This window comes from Melopsittacus undulatus, chromosome 6, assembly GCF_012275295.1.
Source record: "Melopsittacus undulatus isolate bMelUnd1 chromosome 6, bMelUnd1.mat.Z, whole genome shotgun sequence".
Lineage (NCBI taxonomy): Eukaryota > Metazoa > Chordata > Aves > Psittaciformes > Psittaculidae > Melopsittacus > Melopsittacus undulatus.
The window spans coordinates 20,354,350-20,374,190 of record NC_047532.1 but is presented as its reverse complement, the minus strand read 5'-3'; the positions used below and the strand labels follow the sequence as shown (position 1 = coordinate 20,374,190).

At 52.4% G+C, this 19,841-nt stretch overlaps 1 protein-coding gene across 3 annotated transcripts in view; it reads left to right on the top strand.

Annotated features, from left to right (window-relative positions):
- Positions 1 to 14,009, top strand: part of PTPRF (protein tyrosine phosphatase receptor type F) — a 390,245-nt gene extending 376,236 nt beyond the window's left edge. For all 3 annotated transcript variants that reach the window (XM_034063545.1, XM_034063546.1, XM_034063544.1), the window contains 9 exons: positions 2,608 to 2,727; positions 3,801 to 3,955; positions 5,267 to 5,552; positions 7,422 to 7,600; positions 10,442 to 10,568; positions 10,789 to 10,914; positions 11,497 to 11,651; positions 12,061 to 12,196; positions 12,314 to 14,009. In XM_034063545.1, the coding sequence (XP_033919436.1) occupies positions 2,608 to 2,727; positions 3,801 to 3,955; positions 5,267 to 5,552; positions 7,422 to 7,600; positions 10,442 to 10,568; positions 10,789 to 10,914; positions 11,497 to 11,651; positions 12,061 to 12,196; positions 12,314 to 12,382 (1,353 nt within the window). In that variant the 3' untranslated portion in view covers positions 12,383 to 14,009. The remainder of the gene's footprint in view (positions 1 to 2,607; positions 2,728 to 3,800; positions 3,956 to 5,266; positions 5,553 to 7,421; positions 7,601 to 10,441; positions 10,569 to 10,788; positions 10,915 to 11,496; positions 11,652 to 12,060; positions 12,197 to 12,313) is intronic.
- Positions 14,010 to 19,841: the final 5,832 nt, after the last annotated feature.

Here is a 19,841-nt window from a genome sequence, read left to right as displayed (position 1 = left end):
TTTACAATCAGTTTCAGAATCATTTGGTAGCAGTTCAAAAACACACATTGTAGATTAGCTTTCCCAAAGCTGCAAGCATGCCGTGTCCCTGGTGGGGGGGTGTTGCATGAGAGAGGTATTAAATCAGGATTTCTCTTACCCTGGGCTATCCCCAAGAGCCCGGCACGTTGAGGTCTCCCAGAGCAGTAGCAGTGCAGTAGCTTGTTCTGGCCCAGCCCAGAGCACCAAGCAGCCATCCCTGCGGTGTGATCTCCCCTGATGCTTTGTGTCCCTAGGCAGAGATGCAAAGAGGATGGTTCTGAAGGGCTCTGAGGAAGAAAGGCCTGGCGGCCACCTCCTACTCTATTCCTTTCCTGACAGCAATGCCATCTGCAGCTTGTGAGTGGGACTGGGAGCAGAGCACAGCTCTCAGCTGAGGAGAGGTGCCCGGCTGCTCTTGCGCACAGGGCATCAAAGGGGAGGGACAGGAACCACTCAGCAAAGCTGCAGTAAATGACTGTTCAGGACATTACTGTGCTTCTTAAGTTAATGAGTAGCAAGCACTGCCAGAAGAACACATCTCTTATCTGCTTTTACTGCCACAGTACATCAGCTTCAGCATAAAATTTACAGAGCTTGAAAATGGGGCATAAACATTATGGGTAAATTTGGCAGAAAATGTGACTGACTCTTATCTGGTCATGAATAAATAATTTTCAATTACCAGCCCAGGCGCTGCTATTATCCCGCACAGGGAACTCCTCTGAAGTTTGTTTTGTGCTCGAGCACACGTGGCCCTGTAGCACGTGTGGCAGGAGGGGACAGCTCTCTCCCAGCACAGGGAGCTGTGCTGCTCCACTGGAACATCCTTGCAAACCACACCAAGGCCTATACAGCAAGCAGCTGGTTCCTTCAGTATGTGCAGGATGCTGTTCTACCCCCCCCCTCACCTCCTTCAGAGAGGGTCACATTATCCCTGAGCCAGGCAAAGCAAACTCAGGTGGCCAGAGATGGAGACGCAGCTGCAGCTGCCGCCCACTTGTGGATAAGATCAGTTTAGCTGTGAAATAAGGTTTGTGACCTCCAAGCTGTTCACTCTGCAGCTAGTCAGTGCGAAATAACAGCCTGCTCTGTGCTAAGCAAGGAAGAGAAATCTTCTGAGATTTGTCCAGGGCCTGCCATGCTGGGAGCACACATCCAAGGCAGCACAGCAGTCTGAACAGCAGGAGACCACAGGCAGGAGGCAGTGGAGCTGCTCTGGTTGTGCAGATGCCTGCAGTACCCCATCAGGCAGCCTTGCTCCAAGCACTTCTGCCAGGGCAGCACTTACTGAGAGCAGATCCTAAAAAAACAGGGGCAGATGCATCGCGTTGACCCCAGGTTGCCACACTCCAGCAGCCAGAGTGCAGGATGAGAGCTCTTCACTTTCACAAGCCCCACCCTGCTCAAAGTGCCTTCAATTAGAAGGCAGAACTTCATTGATTTCTAATTAAGGCTGTTGTTTCCCTTCCCACACGCTCCCCTGTAAACACACTTGGCTAATAATTAAGTTTACTATTCCTTGACAAGCACAGATGATCTTCCATTCACTCCTTTCTCCTAGGGTGGGAAACCATTTTCAGTGCAGTGCACATGGGTGGAAATGAAGTCTTTCTCCTGTCAGCCAGGCACCACAGCTCAGTGGGGCGGGGGAGCTGGGTGCCAGATGAAATAGGGATGCTCAGGGTGCCAATTATATAGGGAGCTCAGGGCTGGGAAGAACAAAACTGGAGGAGTAGTTTGCAAACACTGAGCTGTGAATAGGAGGAGGAGGAGGAGGGCATCGAAGGTGTGCAGGGAGGGATGCACAGGGAGATGAAAGGGTCGCAGGGATGGGACCCTGGGGAGGTTTTTACTTTCTGTCAAGTGGGCTTCAGCAGGAGCTGTGACCAGTAGCTCAAAGTGTTATGACTGCAGATTTGGGAGGGAGAGATAAAGGACCTGCAGGGCAGGGGTTCTCTAGAGAGCAGGAGTGTTCTCATGGTGGAACAGTGCTGCCGGCAGGAGCAGGCTAGAAGGATGGTTTGGCCCCAGCCTGCATCTTCTCACAGAGAGAGAACAAATTGTGACTGTGTCTAACCTAGTATCTGTGCCTTGCTGCAGAGTTTTTGAAATACCTGGGAAATGCAGATTTCCAGGGATGTGCCACCTACCAGAGTGGCAGGTTGGTGTCTCTTGTTGATGCTCAGTGCACTATAGCTTATGGCAATGCAGAAGGGGTGGTAGGGTCAGCCCTGTGGACACGGCATCCAGGCTGGAGGCCTGGCATGGGCTGTGTCCCATCTTTCACCAGGATGGATTGCTGCTGGGGGCCTTGCTGGCAGGGGCACCCTGGAGACTACAGATGTCATGGGGAAAGGTAGTGCCTGTTGTATTGTTGTGTACTGTGCTGGACTCAGAGCTCTGTCCTGTCTTAGCTCAGTGCTATGGGTCAAGGACTTTGGGCTGGGACAGCAGGGAGCTAGTGGGGATACAGGCTGCAAACCACCCCAAATGCCCAGCCAGGCCAGCAGCTCTGTGCCTCTTTCGGTACTCCAGTCACCAAACCCAGCAGCCAAGCACTGACCCTTTCTCCTCTCCTCCCTGCAGGTAAAGTGTGACCAGTACTGGCCAAGCCGGGGTACAGAAACCTATGGGATGATCCAGGTGACACTGCTGGACACAGTCGAGCTGGCAACCTACACCGTCCGCACCTTTGCACTGTACAAGGTATGGCTCTGGCTGGGCTTTCCTGCTCCAGGTAATGCAGAGCTGCACCCCTCTGCTGTAGGGCCCACAAGCAGAGGCTGTGCCTGACTTGGCCAAGCACATGACTAGTCCATACATGAGCCATTTTTCACAGCTGGGCTGCAGTAGGACACCAGCTGCAGGTTGTGCATCTGTCCACCACCAGATTTTGGCCAGGACACCTGATGCTCTCCTGTACACATTCCAACCCTGTGATGGGCTCCAGAACGAGGACTATGCTTGCCTCTGGCGAGTGTAACATGTAACAGCTGTCCTCCCATTAGAGGGACAACATGGGAAGCAGTGAATTTTCAGTACTCCTGTCACTAATAATGCAAATGGAGGGGCTGTGCTGACATGTGCTCAAGGCTTTCTCTTCTGCCTGCTGTGTACCTCATTAGTGTTTGGAAATCCCAGGGGCAATGCTAGCAGCAGCATGTCACAGCAGTGCAAACAGGCTTCAGAGCCAGCTGCCTCTGTGCATGACTGAGTCTGGGCCAGGAGCACAGCAGTGTGTGATGGGGACATGCTCACACCCCAGGAAGGCATCTTGTCCCCAGCAGTCACCCAGCCAGTTCTACTGCATTGCTGTGTTCATCACTCAGTCAAGCCAAGACAGGAGCAGGGCAGTCTCTGCAGACACCCGCTGATCAGACACCCTGCGGTGCAGAGGAGCAGGGAGGGAGCTGGCTGCTGTGGCCCTCCCATGCCCAGTGCCTATTTTCCCTGAACATGCAGTGAGTACATGGGTAGTGACCCCATGCTGTGCAGAAAGGAGTCTTTCACCTTCCCTTCAGTCTGCTCTGCTCCTGCAGAGCTGCTCTGCTGTCTTTATCAGCTGCCTTTCCACAGAGCATCTGTGTTTACAGAAGCTTTGCAAGAAGCCTACATTTTGCCTTCAGATTCTCAGTGTCAAAAGCCCAATACATGCATGATCGCACACAGCATTACATGCCTGTTGTTACCCAGACAGCTGGGTACCTCATTACCCCATAAATGGGTTCCTGCCTAGGATGAGACTGTTCTCATGCAAAACAACTCTTTGTCTTCAACAGAATGGCTCCAGTGAGAAGCGAGAGCTTCGACAGTTCCAGTTCATGGCTTGGCCTGATCACGGGGTCCCAGAATACCCCACTCCGATCCTAGCTTTCCTGCGACGGGTCAAGGCCTGTAACCCACCTGATGCTGGGCCCATGGTTGTCCACTGCAGGTAGGACTGGGTGTTTGCAAAGCTGCATCTGGGCTTATGTCTTCTTGCTCCAGAAGCTTTAACTAAACGTGAAGTCTCCTGCTCCTGCTGGGAAGGTTTCACAGTAGCATCACCTGCACTTGGGCTGGGACAGCAACCAGCAGTGGTAATGCAGTGGTAACATGTATATTGCTACTGGTCTGTCTGATTAAACAGCACTGCTGTGTGGGGAGCCTCAAAAACACTTCCCTGCAAAACTGCAAGTACCATTTAAAAATGAAGTGATATGTGCCCAGATGAAGTGATATGTGCCCAGCGTAAGTAGGTGGTGCCTTTCAGAGGCACATCATTGACTGACAGGCATGCAGTAACCTCTGCAAACATTCATACATAATGTTTTCAGCAGAACTCTTTTGCAGGGTATAAAGACAGCTCTTTAAGCAAAATGTTAGCCTACTAAGGCTCACCATCTTCTTCAGGCAAGATTTATCTATACCAGCCAAGTGGGGACTATTACTGAGCAAACCACTCCATCATTGCTGTTCCAGCATGCGCCTTACTAGCAGTGTTTAATTCTCTTCTTTCATGCTCTGTTTCAGATGGGAGTGGGGTGTAATTAACACACAAACAAGCTGTATTAAAGCCCTGTTAAGGATCTGACTTGCACTATAAATGAGGAAATGAGCTCCCTATCTCTGCCTGTGTTTACATGTCATGACAGCATGTCTGTTGTTTTCAGGGTGCTCTCAGGGTGAGGAGTGGGGATTGCTGCTGCCCTTCTAACAGACATGGAAAGGCATCCAGTGCTTGAGCAAAAGGCTCAGCATGGACATACATGACCTCACCTTTCTGCTTTTCTCAGGTTGGCTGTCCTTGTTTTGTGGGTTAGGAAACAGTGACCCAGATTAGAGGACAAGCAGGCTTGAAATTATGGGCTTAGCTGGTGTTGGGGCCCAGCTTGGACTTCGGATCTTTTACCTTCATGCACATATACGCTGTCACTCTCCTGCCTGTTAGCACCTTTCTTCTTCCCTTGAGGAGAAGCTGCTAGGCACTGCAGGGACCAGCAGAGTGACAGCATGTTCTTTCTGCTCCATAAGTGAGCAGGGGGCAGAGGAGGACTGAGTAGCCTCCCACAGTCTCCAGTGACTCTCTGCCTCACTCCTCCTGCTGTCTCTTGTTTGGGGCTTAGCTCATTAGCCCTCAGTGTGAGGAGCAGCCTTTATTTCCTCTTTGTGCGCTCTAGGTCTGGGTGCTCTCTTAAGCAGGAGCAGAACTTGCATGGCATCAGTAGGAGATGATCATCTGAGACCACATGCTTTGTTCCCACAGTGCCGGCGTGGGCCGAACTGGTTGCTTCATTGTCATCGATGCCATGCTGGAGCGGATGAAGCATGAGAAGACTGTGGACATCTATGGCCACGTGACATGCATGCGCTCCCAGCGCAACTACATGGTGCAGACAGAGGACCAGTACATCTTCATCCACGAGGCCTTGCTGGAGGCAGCCACGTGCGGCAATACAGAGGTGCCTGCACGCAACCTCTTTGCTCACATCCAGAAGCTGACCCAGGTGCCACCAGGAGAGAGTGTTACTGCAATGGAGCTGGAATTCAAGGTTGGTGGCAGAACCCCAGGACACCCCTTACCTGGCACCCTGTCTCTGGCTACACAGCCTCACTGGGCTGCTCACACAGGAGCTGGGAGAGGAAAGCCATGGATCATTACAGACAGTTATTCTTTTGTGTGTTTCTAAACCAGGTAGGCAGTGATTTAAAATACATTTGAATTGTAAAGCTTGTGTCGGCCATGGTCCCCCCTGGATTGGCAGCTGCTGGGGAGGATATAAAAGGCGGATGGATGTGCAGTTCTCAGCAGCACGTTCTGCTCTAGGTTCACTGTGCGGCAGGAGATGCATCTGAAATCAGATGCAGATCGTGTTAGTGATAATTGATGTTACTGTGAACAACTTGTCTGGAAATGGCTCCAATTTAAATATGTGAGACGTTTCTAGTCTCATTTCTGCAATGCTGAACTTTTTATCTTTTAACCACCTCAACACCAAGCCTCAGTGTCTAGAATTGGTGAAGGCAGTGTTTTAAGGCACACTGGTTTTGGGAATCCAAGCCCACATTTTGCTGTCTGTATCTATGAATGCCAACTGCAGATATTAGTCTTGGAGATGGAAGTGAGCTCAGGTAAGCGCCCATATTCTCAGATTAGGTGCATTAGTCCAGTGAACTCATGCAGGGGAATATAGCTCATGCAGAGAGGCAGCAGACCGTGCAGGCTGTGAAATGAACTGCAGCAATACTGCTTCACCCTGGGGATTCCTTCCAAGTGACAAAGGAGCAGGAGAGGTAAAATACTGGCTCTCTGTGTAAACTGGGAACAACTGAGCAGCTCTGTTCTGTGGTTACCAAAGCCACCAGTGTCTTGGGCTTGAGACTGTAGAACATGCTGAATTAGTATCTCATGGTGACACCTGCCCTGAGAAACCCCTCAAGAGAGCCATAGAATTAGGCTCAACTCTAGCAACTCTCTTATAAGAAAGGCAAAAATTGTTGGTTCTCCAAGGGCCTCTTTAGAACAGTAATAAAATTTGCCCCTCTCTGCACTCTAGCAGTGTCCATTGCATGGAAAACCCTGGGGAGCAGGATAAGGGAGGGCCTCACATGGCTGCATCACTCCCCAGGGAGCAACCCTGTCCTTTTTCAGGGAGCCGCTGCCACACATAGAAGAAGGATGGCTCTGGAGACGCTGGAGAGAATCTTTTTAGAAGGGGATGGGCCAAGAATGGGGACTTCTGTTTGAATGTCTCTGCCAATAGATCTAAGTAACACATTTATCATGACTCCAGTTTACAGGCCTCAAAATGAACCGTAAAATGTCTCGCAGTAGCCCAAAATAGATCTTCTTTACCTAAAACTGTCACAATTCTCGCATTTTTCGTGTGTTCTTCTGGGGTGAGAAGTAAATAGCAAGACATTGTTGGAAGATGGAAAGCTTTCCTTCCCTGATGCCAGCAGGCATGTGTCTTTGGTTCAGTGAGGTACAATACTTCATGTCCTGGTCTTTTGTGAGTCAGAGAGCTGCTGTGGGTCACCACTCTACTGTGTGTGGCTTTGGGGTTACGCCAGCAGGTCAGTGCAGGTTGTTGCCCTGCTGTCATCTACAGCCATGCACCAAAAGCCAGCAGTGAGGCCATGCCATGCCTAGATGTGCATTGCCGTGACAGAGGGGCCATAACAATCCTGAAAACCAGACTGATTATTGGGAAATAGAGCAGTTAGGTGCAGCCTCCTCATAATGTGGTGGCAGAGTCCTTCATCTGGTCTGGAAAGACTTGTCCCCAGTAGTTGTCCCTCAGTCAGAGGGAAAAAGGTGGCTGCATGCCCAGAGGGACTCCTGTGTGCCCTGCTGCCAGGGTCCCATTTTCCCTTGCTGTATTCCCAGCAGGCATCTGACCTATTTCCTCCTCTTCCAGCTGCTGGCCAACTCTAAAGCACATACCTCACGTTTCATCAGTGCCAACCTCCCATGCAACAAATTCAAGAACCGCCTCGTGAACATCATGCCGTACGAGCTGACGAGAGTCTGTCTGCAGCCCATCCGGGGTGTCGAGGGCTCTGATTACATCAATGCCAGCTTCATCGATGGGTACAGGTAAGGGCTACCCTGAGGTGCCTGTACCAGCCTGTCCTGCCTGCTTGGGATCTGTGGCAGAGCTGCCTCCTCCTCTTTCCCAAGGACTGGTCCTGGCTGCCTAGAAGTTGGTTGGGCATCACTTTGTTGTATTTTATCTGTTTCCCTCAGACTTCTCACAAACACTGCAGTGCGTATAGTTACAGTATGTAAAGACTGCTAGTGAGTGAGTGCTGCCAGCCTGGCTGGTATTGCTGTAGACAGATGCCTGCATAGCTGGGGTGGGAGGCTGTGCTGGCTCCTGCCAAGGTTTATAGGATCTTCTGGTAGGCATCCCTTGGCATGTGCTTTGTATCTGCAGCATCTAAAACAAACCTGCCCCCCCCTACTAACTGTAACAACCAGAGGTAGAAGTACGCTGCATGACTGATCCAGGCAGCAGGCCAAGACTCACTGTCCCATATCTTGATTTGGGGGAGTCTGTGGATCCTCAGGCAGGGCTGGTGCTGGACACTGGGGAACCTGTCACTGGGTTCTGCTGCCCAGGATAGCTTTTAGAAAGCACAGATTAAGATCTAGTGGGACAATAATAGTAACATTTTCTGTATCTAGCTGGCATCACATTCTCAGCTGCTAAGGAGAATGTTCTTCTCTTTAAGGGGAGAACACAGGGAAACAGCTCAGTGGCCATATATCTTTCCCAGCCAACTCCAAGACAGTAATCCAGACCCAAATCTCAGTGATGCACATACAAGGCTCGTTCCTGTCACCTCTCTATGCACCTTCGCAGTAGAGTCACCAGTGCAGGAGCATGGGATACAACAACGGATGTAGCACAATCCACCTCCAGCTTGGCTCTGCCCAAACGTTTCTTATGGGCTGGTGACCTTGCAGGAGCAACAGGCACTGCCAAAGGGAACAGATGTAGGTGCAGCCAGGCCAGTGGCTCTGTTCGTCTATTGGTGCTCCAGTCACCAAACCCAGGAAGAGGTTCCAGGGGAAAGTGATACATGGAGGGAAGAGTGGGCAGGGAGCAGAAGGGGAGCAACCCTGGGAGCATCCCAACACAGCATAGCTGCAGTGAGCCAGGGTGAGACAGAGTAATGGGGAAGGAGGAAGGGTCTGGAGGAAAGCTGTCACAGAGCAGCCTCTGCTCCCCCGGCCTGTGTGGCTCTGAGCCATCCAGCACTGCGGCATTACTGTGGCCGCCTGCCCTCATGCCTACCCTGGCAGCCCTGTGTGTGACAGGTGGGCTGCAGACGCTGCATCCTGGCTCCACTGCCACAGACTAAGAGGGATCCTGGTTTTGCTGCTTGCTGATGCTCCAGAGGGAGGGCTACCAGCACAGCAGGTGGTACCATTTCATGTGCTACCTACCCCATTCCTGAAGAGTGCTGTTATCTCTTCCCATTCTTTCCTTTGAACCAAGTAATTGTCTCAGTATTATCTACAGAGATCAGTTGGCCCAAGGTCACATCACTGAATCTGCATTGTTACTACCTCTTCTGTTTCGTTCCGCACCCCCACTCCCTGCTTTTTATGGTGTCTTATAAATCCACCTTGAAGCAGCTCCTCTCTTCATCCTGCACATTACAGCTGTCCTGCAGCACGTTCATTAATTTTTAGCACCCGTGGAGAGATGGAGTGCCGGATGGGAGGATGCTGCCCCTCATCCCGCGGGCTCCGGCGCCTCGCTGTGGTGAAGTGAAACCATGTCATAGAATCTCAGAATGGTTTGGATTGGAAGGGATCTTAAAACTCATTTAGTTCCAACCCCCTGCCACAAGCAGGGACACCTTCCTCTAGAGCAGGTTGCTCCAAGTCCCATCCAACTTTGCCTTGAACACTGCCAGGGATGGGGCAGCCACAGCTTCTCTGGGCAACCAGTGCCTCAGCACCCTCATTGTGAAGAATTTCCTCATTATCTCCAATTGAAATCTCCCTTCTGTCAGGTTGAAGCTATTCCCCATTGCCCTGTCACTACATATCCTTCTGAAAAGTACCTCTCCAGATTTCTTGCAGACCACCTTTAGGTATTGAAAGACTGTTACAAGGTCTCTCCTGAGCCTTTTCTTCTTCAGGCCAAACAAGCCCAGCTCTCAGCCTGTCTCCACTGCCTGTGTGGCACCAAACCCATCATGTCTCTCACAGGCAGCACCCATGTGCCAGGCTGGGCACTCAGCAAGCCAAACAGCCAACATGGCAGAGCCAGCCCTTCTCAGAGGCCAAAGCACGAAAGGTGCTTCCTTGAGTATGGGGACCAGGGAATGGTCAAGCTCTCTTTCACACGGGACATGCTGAGAGATGTTCTGGTTAATAGTGGAACCCGGGACAAATGTTCAAGCTCCAGAAAAGTTGACAAAACAGTTTTAATGGTTTCCACACTGCTGGAATTGCTTCCAGTAATTAGCAGGTGTGCAGGATCCAAGTTACAGGATGCAGTTGCTCTGTGTCTTTTGATGCAATGGGAGGGGCAGGGGTGCTGAAGAGAGTGAAAGTGCAGGAACCAGGGGTGCTGCTGGGATTATCCCCAAGCACAGCCCGTCCTTCCAGCCTGGATGGGTACTGAGAAGGCTTTCAGTGCAGCGACGCTGGGGACAAGCAGCAGCAAGAGCCTGGGCTGGGGACACTGTCAGCCCAGCAAGGACTATGAGGAGCCTTTCTGGGTCCTGCACTTGGTGGTGCTCACTGCATTTGCAGGGAGAAGACGTGTGCTGGGGAGGCTCATCTCTCTCCCAGAGTCCATGGATAGTCTGAGACCTTCCTTCTGCAGCTGCATTGTCAGCCCTGCTCACTGCTGCACAAGGCTCCTGCTTCCAGCCCCCAGGAGAGCTGGTCTGAGCACCATTGTGTTTGTTGCAGGCAGCAGAAGGCCTACATCGCCACACAGGGACCACTGGCTGAGACCACGGAAGATTTCTGGCGGATGCTCTGGGAGCACAACTCCACCATCGTGGTGATGTTGACAAAGCTGCGTGAGATGGGCAGGGTATGAATCCTGCTGCGGGGAGAAGGGGGCTGTGTGCTGCTGTCTGTGAGCACCTCAGCTCACCCCAGTCTGTCCCCAGCACGAGGTGCTCTGGGACAGCCTCCTGCTGATGTGTCCTGTGCCTGACCCTGTGGCCCCACAGCCACAAATGCACCTGGGGGTGGGAGGGAGGAGCAGCAGCTTGTCAGTCCTAATGTCTTGCCATGCTCCTTATCCACAGGAGAAGTGCCACCAGTACTGGCCTGCAGAGCGCTCTGCCCGGTACCAGTACTTCGTGGTGGACCCGATGGCAGAGTACAACATGCCACAGTACATCCTCCGGGAGTTCAAGGTGACAGATGCCAGGGTGAGTGCAACTGCTGGCTCCAGTTGGCAAAGGGAGTGTGCAGCAGCTCCTGCAGGAACTGGAAAGCAAGGTGCTGCCTTGCACTGCAGGCAGAAGGGGCTTCTGCCCCCCACCTGCTGCTCCTCTCACCACAAGTTCCTTCCTTGCCAGCTCTGTCAGCCCTGGTGAGCAGCTCAGGGATCCCTATCAGCACCAGACCCCACCTTGCACACTTGGGCAAGCATTTAACATGGGCTCCCCTGCACCTGGAGTCTCTGTGTACTGCATCTGACCGGGTGCAGGACCCCTGTATGACAGTAAATGTGGTCCTAGGGTGGAGCTGAGCCCCAGACAGGACCAAGGCACTGACCCCACAGGGGCCCAAAGCCCTGCTCAGCTCAGCCACACTGGGGTGAACATGGGAGAGCAGAGGCAGGCCCCAAGCTCTCAGCAGAAATTCTGCCTGGGCTCCTCCATGTCCTGTGCACCTTCTCACCTGGCCTGAGGCAGGGGGTCTAAGAGCAGGTCAGCAGCACCCGTGCTGAGGGGAGCAAGATCAGCCCCTCACCTATGGTTCATGTCTTAACACCCCTGTCCCCACAGGACGGCCAGTCACGGACCATCCGCCAGTTCCAGTTCACAGACTGGCCTGAGCAGGGAGTGCCAAAGACAGGAGAGGGCTTCATCGATTTCATTGGGCAGGTGCACAAGACCAAGGAGCAGTTCGGTCAGGACGGGCCCATCACAGTGCACTGCAGGTGAGTGGGGACAGATCAGCCCTCAGAGATGACCCCTACCTCACTGACCCTGGCAGCTGCCAGCTTCCTGCACTTGGTGCCCCTCCTGCACACCACTGGCAAGAGGCAGGCAGGGGACAAGGAGGCAGCAGCATCCATGGGTGCCATTGGCCATTTGTAGCTGCTTGGAAGACTCCTCAAGTAAGGCAGGGTGTTAACAGCAGCTTGGCCCAGGGGCAAGGCAGAATTGGTGGGCCCCATAGGGCTCAGGGGTCACTTCTGGCTGGCAGTGTCCCTGTGGCCTCCCTAGTTCTTTTGAGCAGGTCACTGCTCCATGAGCTGGGCCCACTTGCACCACTGCTAGATAGTGCAAGCAGAGCCTTGCTGGGGCGGGGGGTCTCTAATGGCACCTCTTGCTCCCTCTGCACAGTGCTGGAGTGGGGCGCACAGGCGTGTTCATCACGCTCAGCATCGTGCTGGAGAGGATGCGCTACGAGGGGGTGGTGGACATGTTCCAGACAGTGAAGACCTTGCGGACGCAGCGGCCAGCCATGGTGCAGACAGAGGTGAGCATGCTGTCCTCCCTGTAGAAGGGAGGGGAGCCCATACCTCTGGATGTTGGACCTGCTGCCCACTGTCACTGTGTTCCCACTTCTCATGTTTCCCCCCTTGCTGCCTTGCAGGACCAGTACCAGCTGTGCTACAGAGCGGCACTGGAGTATCTCGGCAGCTTTGACCACTATGCAACGTAACTACTGCTTTCCTCCAGTCGCGGTGGGGATGTCTAGGAGTGGAGATGGGTCCCTCTGAGCCAGAGCTGCCCATTCCTCAGTCCTTCTGTACAGATGGAGGTGCTGCCCAGGCAGCAGACCTCCACACCAACCAGTTTTGACCACAGCATTTAGGAACTTCGCCCCAGCGCCAAACGAGGGAATCCGACTCCAAAAGCATTTCCAGTCTCTGGCCGAATTTCTGCTCATGTGCATCTCTCGCCCTCTCTCACGCCGACTGCATTTCACAGCGAGGCTTTAGGTGGGTGGAATGGGGTCTTTTTTTTAAACATGTAAAATAGTTACTAGTGGTTTTTATAATCTCCTCTCTCTTTATTTTTTATTGTTTGCAAGTCTTAATGTTTTGCCCAGGCAGAACTGGACCCGCCAGACCCTTGGGAGTTGGGCTTTTGGGGTTTTGTTCTTTTTATTTCTTTTTGCTTTTACATTTTTTTACTGCCCTGTGTTTATTTCAACCCGGTCACTGCTGGTTCTGCCCATTTTAGTGCAGCTTCCTTGGTAATTCGCAGCAGCTGGCTTGTGGTTCCTGCCCAGCTCCATTCCCCATAGGCTGCTTTTTAATCCTCTGTAGAATATTAAATTTCATGGAACTGGACCTAAGCTACCAATTATTTTTTTAGCCTTTCCCCTCCCCCCCATTATTTCCTGAGTAGGTTTGGGTTTGGGAGGGCATCTGGGGTCACCAGACAAGTGATCCCCTTTGTCAGCTGGCAACCATTCAGTGCTATTCCGATGCGTGTTAAACCAATCCAGTGACCGTGTGTATTGGCAGATCCCGATATGACGTGAGTTGTCGCCTTGTTTGTGAGAGACCCGAAATCCCAGGCTCTGGCTTCGGAGTCTCTTTTCTTGTGTGTCTCACTGGAAAGGGGGCAGGAGAAGGGAGTGGGTCCCACACTTCCCCGGGAAGGGGCTGGAAAGAGCGAGACGTGGCCCTTTTTGTTTATCCCCCAGTTCCGTGCGTGCAAGCACCATTCTGTCACCTCTCACCAGTGACGTGCATCAAAAGCATTTTCAATTCAAGGAGCACAAGCCCAGCCACCCTCAGAGCAGAGCCAGGCCGGCTCTCTTTGGAAAGCAGGGTACTGCAGGGAATGGGAGGGGAGTACACGTGGCTTCAGAGGTTGGGTGTATCTATAATTTCTGCTATCCTGCAATTGTTAAAAGTCACTAGGATATTGTACTTTCCGCTACTTCAGGACGTTCTAATGAACCAATGTGGCAAGACTACTGGACTTAATTTAATGGTACTATATATTAATACTCCTTATTATATCACGCTTGCACTAAAGACAGGGAGTGAGCAGCCCTCTTTCGAGTGCATTGAGTTATGAATAAAGGTGGTGGAAGGGTATCTAATTGTATTATCACATGTATTCCGAATGTTAAGAAATCCAAGCTACGTTGAAATCAGCAATCCAGGGTTGGTAATGTTGGAGGACACATTCATTTTTACCTTGTGGATGCATAGTGCTGTAGGGGTCACTGTTGTATACAGTCTGTTTTCTATTTGTTAATAAAAAAAAATCTACAGCATCATTGCATAATTCTTGATGTTAATAAATTTGAATAATTGGGTTTCATACAAGCTGGCTTTGCTGTCTGTTTCTTCAGTAACAAGCAGAGGCCATAGGGTCCCTCAGTGATGGGCTCACTCTTCAGCCTCTTGCGACCAAAGTCCTTTCCAATGGGCACATCCCAGCCATGAGCACCACACACTTTCCTCAGGGACCCTGTTGGACAGGTTGCTCAGAGATCCCCTGTGACAGCCCCATGTGTGCTCACCTCCTGCCCACCTGCAGCTGTACCAGGGTGTGCTGAAAGTCCCTGGCACCTCCGGGAATGGCTCCTGCTGTCTCTTTGCAGACATGGCCCCCTCTGGGTCCCCTCCTTTTTCCCAAGGATGTATTATTCTCCACATGAAGAAGCCAGTGGCCACTTTGCCCAGGCCATGCTGCACACAAGGTGTCCCAGTGATGGCTGGGATCTGAGACGCCCTCCTCACCTGCTTTAATGCCAGTTACTAATGCCCAGAGGAAACCCAGAATGTAGCAGGATGCAGCCCTGAGGTGATGCTGAGTTTTGCTGGAAGCACATTTACCTGCAACCCCTTTCTTTCCAGCATGCTGGCTGCAGGACCAGGCTGGACTGTGCTTATGGGTTTGCAGGAGAGAGATCGGTGGTGGTGGGCTTGGTGATAATATCAGCTCTGGATGAGGCTGATGCATTGCTGGCCTCGCAGCATGCTGCAGTGATGCTGCTCTGCAGCACTGATCACACTTATGTATGCAAAGTCACTGCTCAGCAGTAAAAGCATTGCCTGGCTCTTACCTGCAGAGCAGCACCCGAGTTCATTCAGATGTGAATCCCCTGCCCGGGTTGTGCCCCCTCCATGGGCAGGCAGCCCCAGCCCTGCCTGCATGTGAACTGTAAACCCCAGTTTGCTGCTGGAGAGCAGCACCTGACAACACCACCAGCGTGCAAGGGAAAGGCCAGTGCAAGAGACACAATCACGTGTGTGTGTGTGTGTGTGTGTGTGTGTGTGTGGCCTGTCCACCCTTCCTGAGGAAGCCAAACCTGTCCTGCCAGCATGTGCACGATGGGTGGGAGCGTGTGGCAGACGGGGTGATCAGCTTCTCCTCAGCATGGCTGTGGGCACCTTCCTGCTGACGCCTGCTGACTTTGCTGGAGTGCAGCCACATGCAGTGTTTCCAGCCAGGCCAGACCAGCACCTGAGCTGGTGCCAGATGCAAAACAGTGTTTCCCCTTCATCTGGCTGGCTCCTACCACGGTGCTTGCCCCTGGGGTGACCTGCAGGGATACAGGTTCAAGGGCAAAGCAAGCTCCTGCCCTCGTGAGGCAGCACACGTGTGCAGGTGTGTATGCGTGTGCATATGCACGTGCCAGAAGTGCTGGCATCGGGATCCTTTGCTTTGCATTGCTGCCAGGGCCCAGGATGGCAGAGCCAAGCGAGCACCTGCTCATACATAGATGTGCATGGGGAGGAAGAATGCCATGCCCACCATCGCACTGCAGGAAAGTGGCCAGTGAGCACCTGCCTGCACTGCAATGCTTTAACTGTGCCACTGAACCTCAGCTGGTGACAGTGCTTCTGCCACACGGCACATGTGAGCAGAACATCGCCATTCACTGAGCACTCACCAGGCACTGCCACAGCATGAACCTGTAGTCCATGTGTGGCTTTCAGTACAGCAGTTCACTCTCACTGGAGCAAGCAGCTGACAGAACAGTTGTACATGTGCACAAGCACACGTGCATTTTCCTTCCTCTTGCCCAAGAGCGCCCGGGGGCTTTGCTCCCATCTGATACCTTGTTCTCAGCCCAAACCCTTTATAACTGACCCGGGGAAGATACAAGTGAGCAAATACTCCCAATTCACTGCCTCTATGGGCTCTGCTCTGCCTGCCACGTGTATAGCACAGAGCAACCTTTTGGGGGGGTCAGTGAGCTTGCCTACGGGCCAAGTAGAAATGGGAGGAGGCAAGGAGAGAAAGAACAAGCGTCTCAGCATGGATCACACCGGGAATAACATTACAAAGCCCAGCCCTCTGCAGCAAGGCTGTTGTTGGGTAGACACCATGTAGGTACTTACATTGTGGAGTAAAGCCACACAGGTGAAGCCCTGTCCTGGCCTCACAGGGCCAAGAAAGTTTCAGCACACAGAGAAGGCCAGCAGGCTCCTGCAGTGTGAGGAGGTGCCACCTTGGCAAGGGGACAGGACCCCAGAGGACAGCCAATTCAGAGGCACCTGCTGCTGCTAAGGGCAGTCCCACTCCCCAGGCAGCTTGCACAAAGCCAGCATTGCTCTGACAGGGATGGAGTCATAATGCTTTAAAAGTACTTATTCTTTTAACATGTTTCCCTTTATCTCTGTGTATCTCACAAAATAAAAGGAGAACAAAAAAAAAGGCTAACTACATACAAAGAGGGATGATAACGCAGTCTGCCCTCGGAGCCAGCACTGTGGCTCATGCCATGCTCCAGAGTCCATGTTCAGCTTTCCCCAGCCAGAAGGGACTTATCTCAGTTGGCATCTTTTCCCCCATCTTTGGTATCAGTTTGAGACTCCTCCCTCCCTCTGGTATCAGCCTGGCCTCTCAGTGCCACACTGCTCCAGGGCAGAAGGGAATGGTCCCGAGCAGCATTTGGCCTCTCTCCTTTGGAGTCTCTCTGACAGACCAACCATACTCACACTGAGCAATGGAGCTGGGCAGTCACTGCTGGCTTTTTATTTCCTACTGAAATTTTTCCATTCCCTAATGTACCAGGTAGCCTTAATGCAGCCTGGGATAAACAGCTTTGTGTTGTGGGTTAAACCCAACCACACAACTACACAGTCTCTCTCTCACGCCCCCCCCCTTTCCTTCCTCCCCCACTCCCCACCACCCACCCCCTGCTGCCACCAATACTGTCACTACTGCTGCCACCAATAATAATAATGATAAGGGAAATAACAAGGGGAGAGAATACGATACCACCCGCCAAAACGAGCCTGACCCAGAAAAGAGCAAGCCCATCTGGGTAACTCCCAGTTACCTCCCCGGACATGAAGTGCTGTAGTATGGAATACCTCTTTCACTAGCTTGGGTCAGGTGTGCTGTCTCTGCTTCCTCCTGGCCTGCCCTCCTCCCTGGCAGAGCATGAGGCTCACAAAGTCATTGGTCAGAGTAAACATTAATTAGGAACAACTAAAACCATCGGTGTTATCAGCTCTGTTCTCAGGCTGAAAGTCAGAACACAGCGCTGCACCAACTGCTAAGAAGGAGAAAACTTGATTGCTACTGCTGAACCCAGGACACTTTGCAAAGGGCACTGTTTGGCATGTGGGACAGAAGCTAAATGGCAGCTAGTCAAAGGTGGATTCCTGGGCACTGAGGTACTCTTCTGCTCTTTCTATTTTCATGTTTTAAATCCAATCCATTGCTACCTGCAGAAAGAGAGCTGCATAAGCCCTGCCTAGGTTTGGGTTGCCTCCTAGTGATGCAAAATGATAGGAATATAGAATGATTTGGGTAGGAAGGGACCTTTAAACATCCTCTAGTCCAAATAACATCCTGCCCAAGCACTTGCCCTTTGGGGTTCCATTACCTTAAATTTTGTTTTTCAAAGGAAAAATAGTTGTTAAACAAGGAAAAGAAACAGCTGCACCCCTGAGCAAACCTGAGCTTACACTGCACAGTAGCTTGGCAGCTCCTTCCCCCACAGTCCTGGTTTTTCTTGTTCTCAGCAACATTTGCCATTTAATTTGTAAATTTTCCCAGTTAAGAGTGATTTTTTCCTCCTTTTTTTGCCTGTTCTGACCTGGTTCATTTCTGAGAGCAGGGCAAATTCTGATCCCTCTAATTAAAAGCTCGCTGTTGCCCTTTTGCTGGTTTTAATAAGTAATCTCAGCCCACCGTAACAAACTGTATATTTAGCAAGCTTTTCTGCCTATGTATTTCTGCTCATGGCAACATTTTACCACTTGTCATCATGAAAAGACTGGCTCGTGCCCCATGATATTTGAAAGTTGGTCTTTTTTGACTAATGGGTAGCAAGTGCAGCTGAAGGCCACCAGAAAGGCCAGAAATGCAGAGTTATCTCAAAACCGTTGCCTCACAGTTATTCGTGTTGGTACCTCCATCTGGAGGAGGCTGAGTGTTTTGCCTTGCTGTGATTTTAATCCACATTGGGGTTCTGGTCCTTATACCTGGCAATTCAGACTCTGAGCAGGTCAGCAAGGCAGCAGACCACAGAAAATCTGTGTTGGAGGGTTGGTAAGACTCTCAGGACTGCTGAAAGTCATGCCCATAGCATGACACCAAAGGAAATCATAGACTCAAAGAATCGGCTAGGTTGGAAACCTTTAAGGAACCATTAATTGGAACCTTTAAGATCAATAAATCCGACCATTACCCCAGGACTGCCAAGTCCATCACTAAGCCATGTCACTAAAGGCCTCATCTACATAGTCTTTTGAACACTTCCAGGGACAGTGACTCCGCCACTGCCCTGGGCAGCCTGTTCCAATGCTGATCAGTCTTGATGAAGAAGTTGCTCCTAATAGCCAGTCTAAACTTCCCCTGGTGCAGCCTGAGGCCATTACCTATTGTCCTATCACTGGTTACTTGAGAGAAGACAATCAGCTACCTCCTCTCTCCACCCTCCTTTCAGGTAGCTATAGAGAGAAATAAAGTGCCCCCTGGGCCCTCTCAAGGCTAAAGAGCCCCATTTCCCTGAGCCATTCTTATCAGGAGAAACATCCTGTGAAATTAAGGTTTTATTTAGGCATGAAGGACTGAGGGTGGCCATGAGCTCTTGCTTGTGGGTTGTGCTTACTTTCAAGGTTGCACTTGCACATGTAGCAAGCGTTTAGTACAACACCGTCTGTGACAATCACAGCCAGTCCTGGCCGAGGGGACATCAGTGTCCCTCCACCGCCTGTGCCACTCATTCAGCCTTGACCACACTGGAAAGGGTCTGCTGGAACTGCCCTGTCTGCTCCCAACCCTCAGCAGAGCAGCAGTGGATCAGGGACAGCACACACTGCCCACGGGGGCACTTTTCCGTGTTTCTCCTCTCTGAGCAGTGTGGCTGGCGCTGGTCCAGCCCCGGGCAGCATTTACTGTCAGCAGTTTGCCGAGTGTCAAATTCTGCTTTGGCTTTGCCTGCGCTCAGAAATCGTAGGAGTATAATTAGCTGGGTTAATACATTTGATTGGCACATGCCTGGTGTGTGTCACTGTCCAGCGTCCAGAACCCATTAGCTCTCTGTTACACCACTCACATGGGACCAGAACTGTAGAATCAGCTGGGCTGGAAAAGACCTCTGGGATCATCAAGTCCAACTTTTACCCAGCACTGCCAAGCCCACCACTAACCACTGTCAGGGCCTCCAATTAATGTCACTATTTAGCACCCAGCTCTTCTGACCCCATGCCAGCCACCACCAGGCCGCAACGGCTCCGGCTCCCCCGCGGGCGGTGTGAGGTCCCGGGGTCCCGCCTCAGCCGGCCATGTCTGACAGTCACCGGCTGCCGCCGGGGGGGGCAGGGCCCCCGCTCCCCGGCGCCTCGGGCCGCGCTGACAGCGCTCAGCGAGGCCTCGGCTCTGCCCCAGCCGCCGCAGGTGTCTCTGGGGAGCCCCGGTGAAGCGGGGCGCAGTGCGCCCGTCCGCCATAGCTGCGCGACGGCCGCTGCCGGCCCCTCTGAAGGCTGGAGTGGGCCCGGGCCTCCCTTAGCAACCGCCCCCTAGCGACTGCCCAGCGGCGCTCCGCCCGTCCGCCTAGCAACCGCCCCTCTCCCGGCCTCCTGATTCGCTGGCCCGCCCAGAGGGGCCGTCGAATTCCTATTGGCTGCGAAGCAGGAGCGGGCAGCGATTGGCTTTCTGCGGCGGAGGCGGGGCGGGGGGCAGGGCGGGGC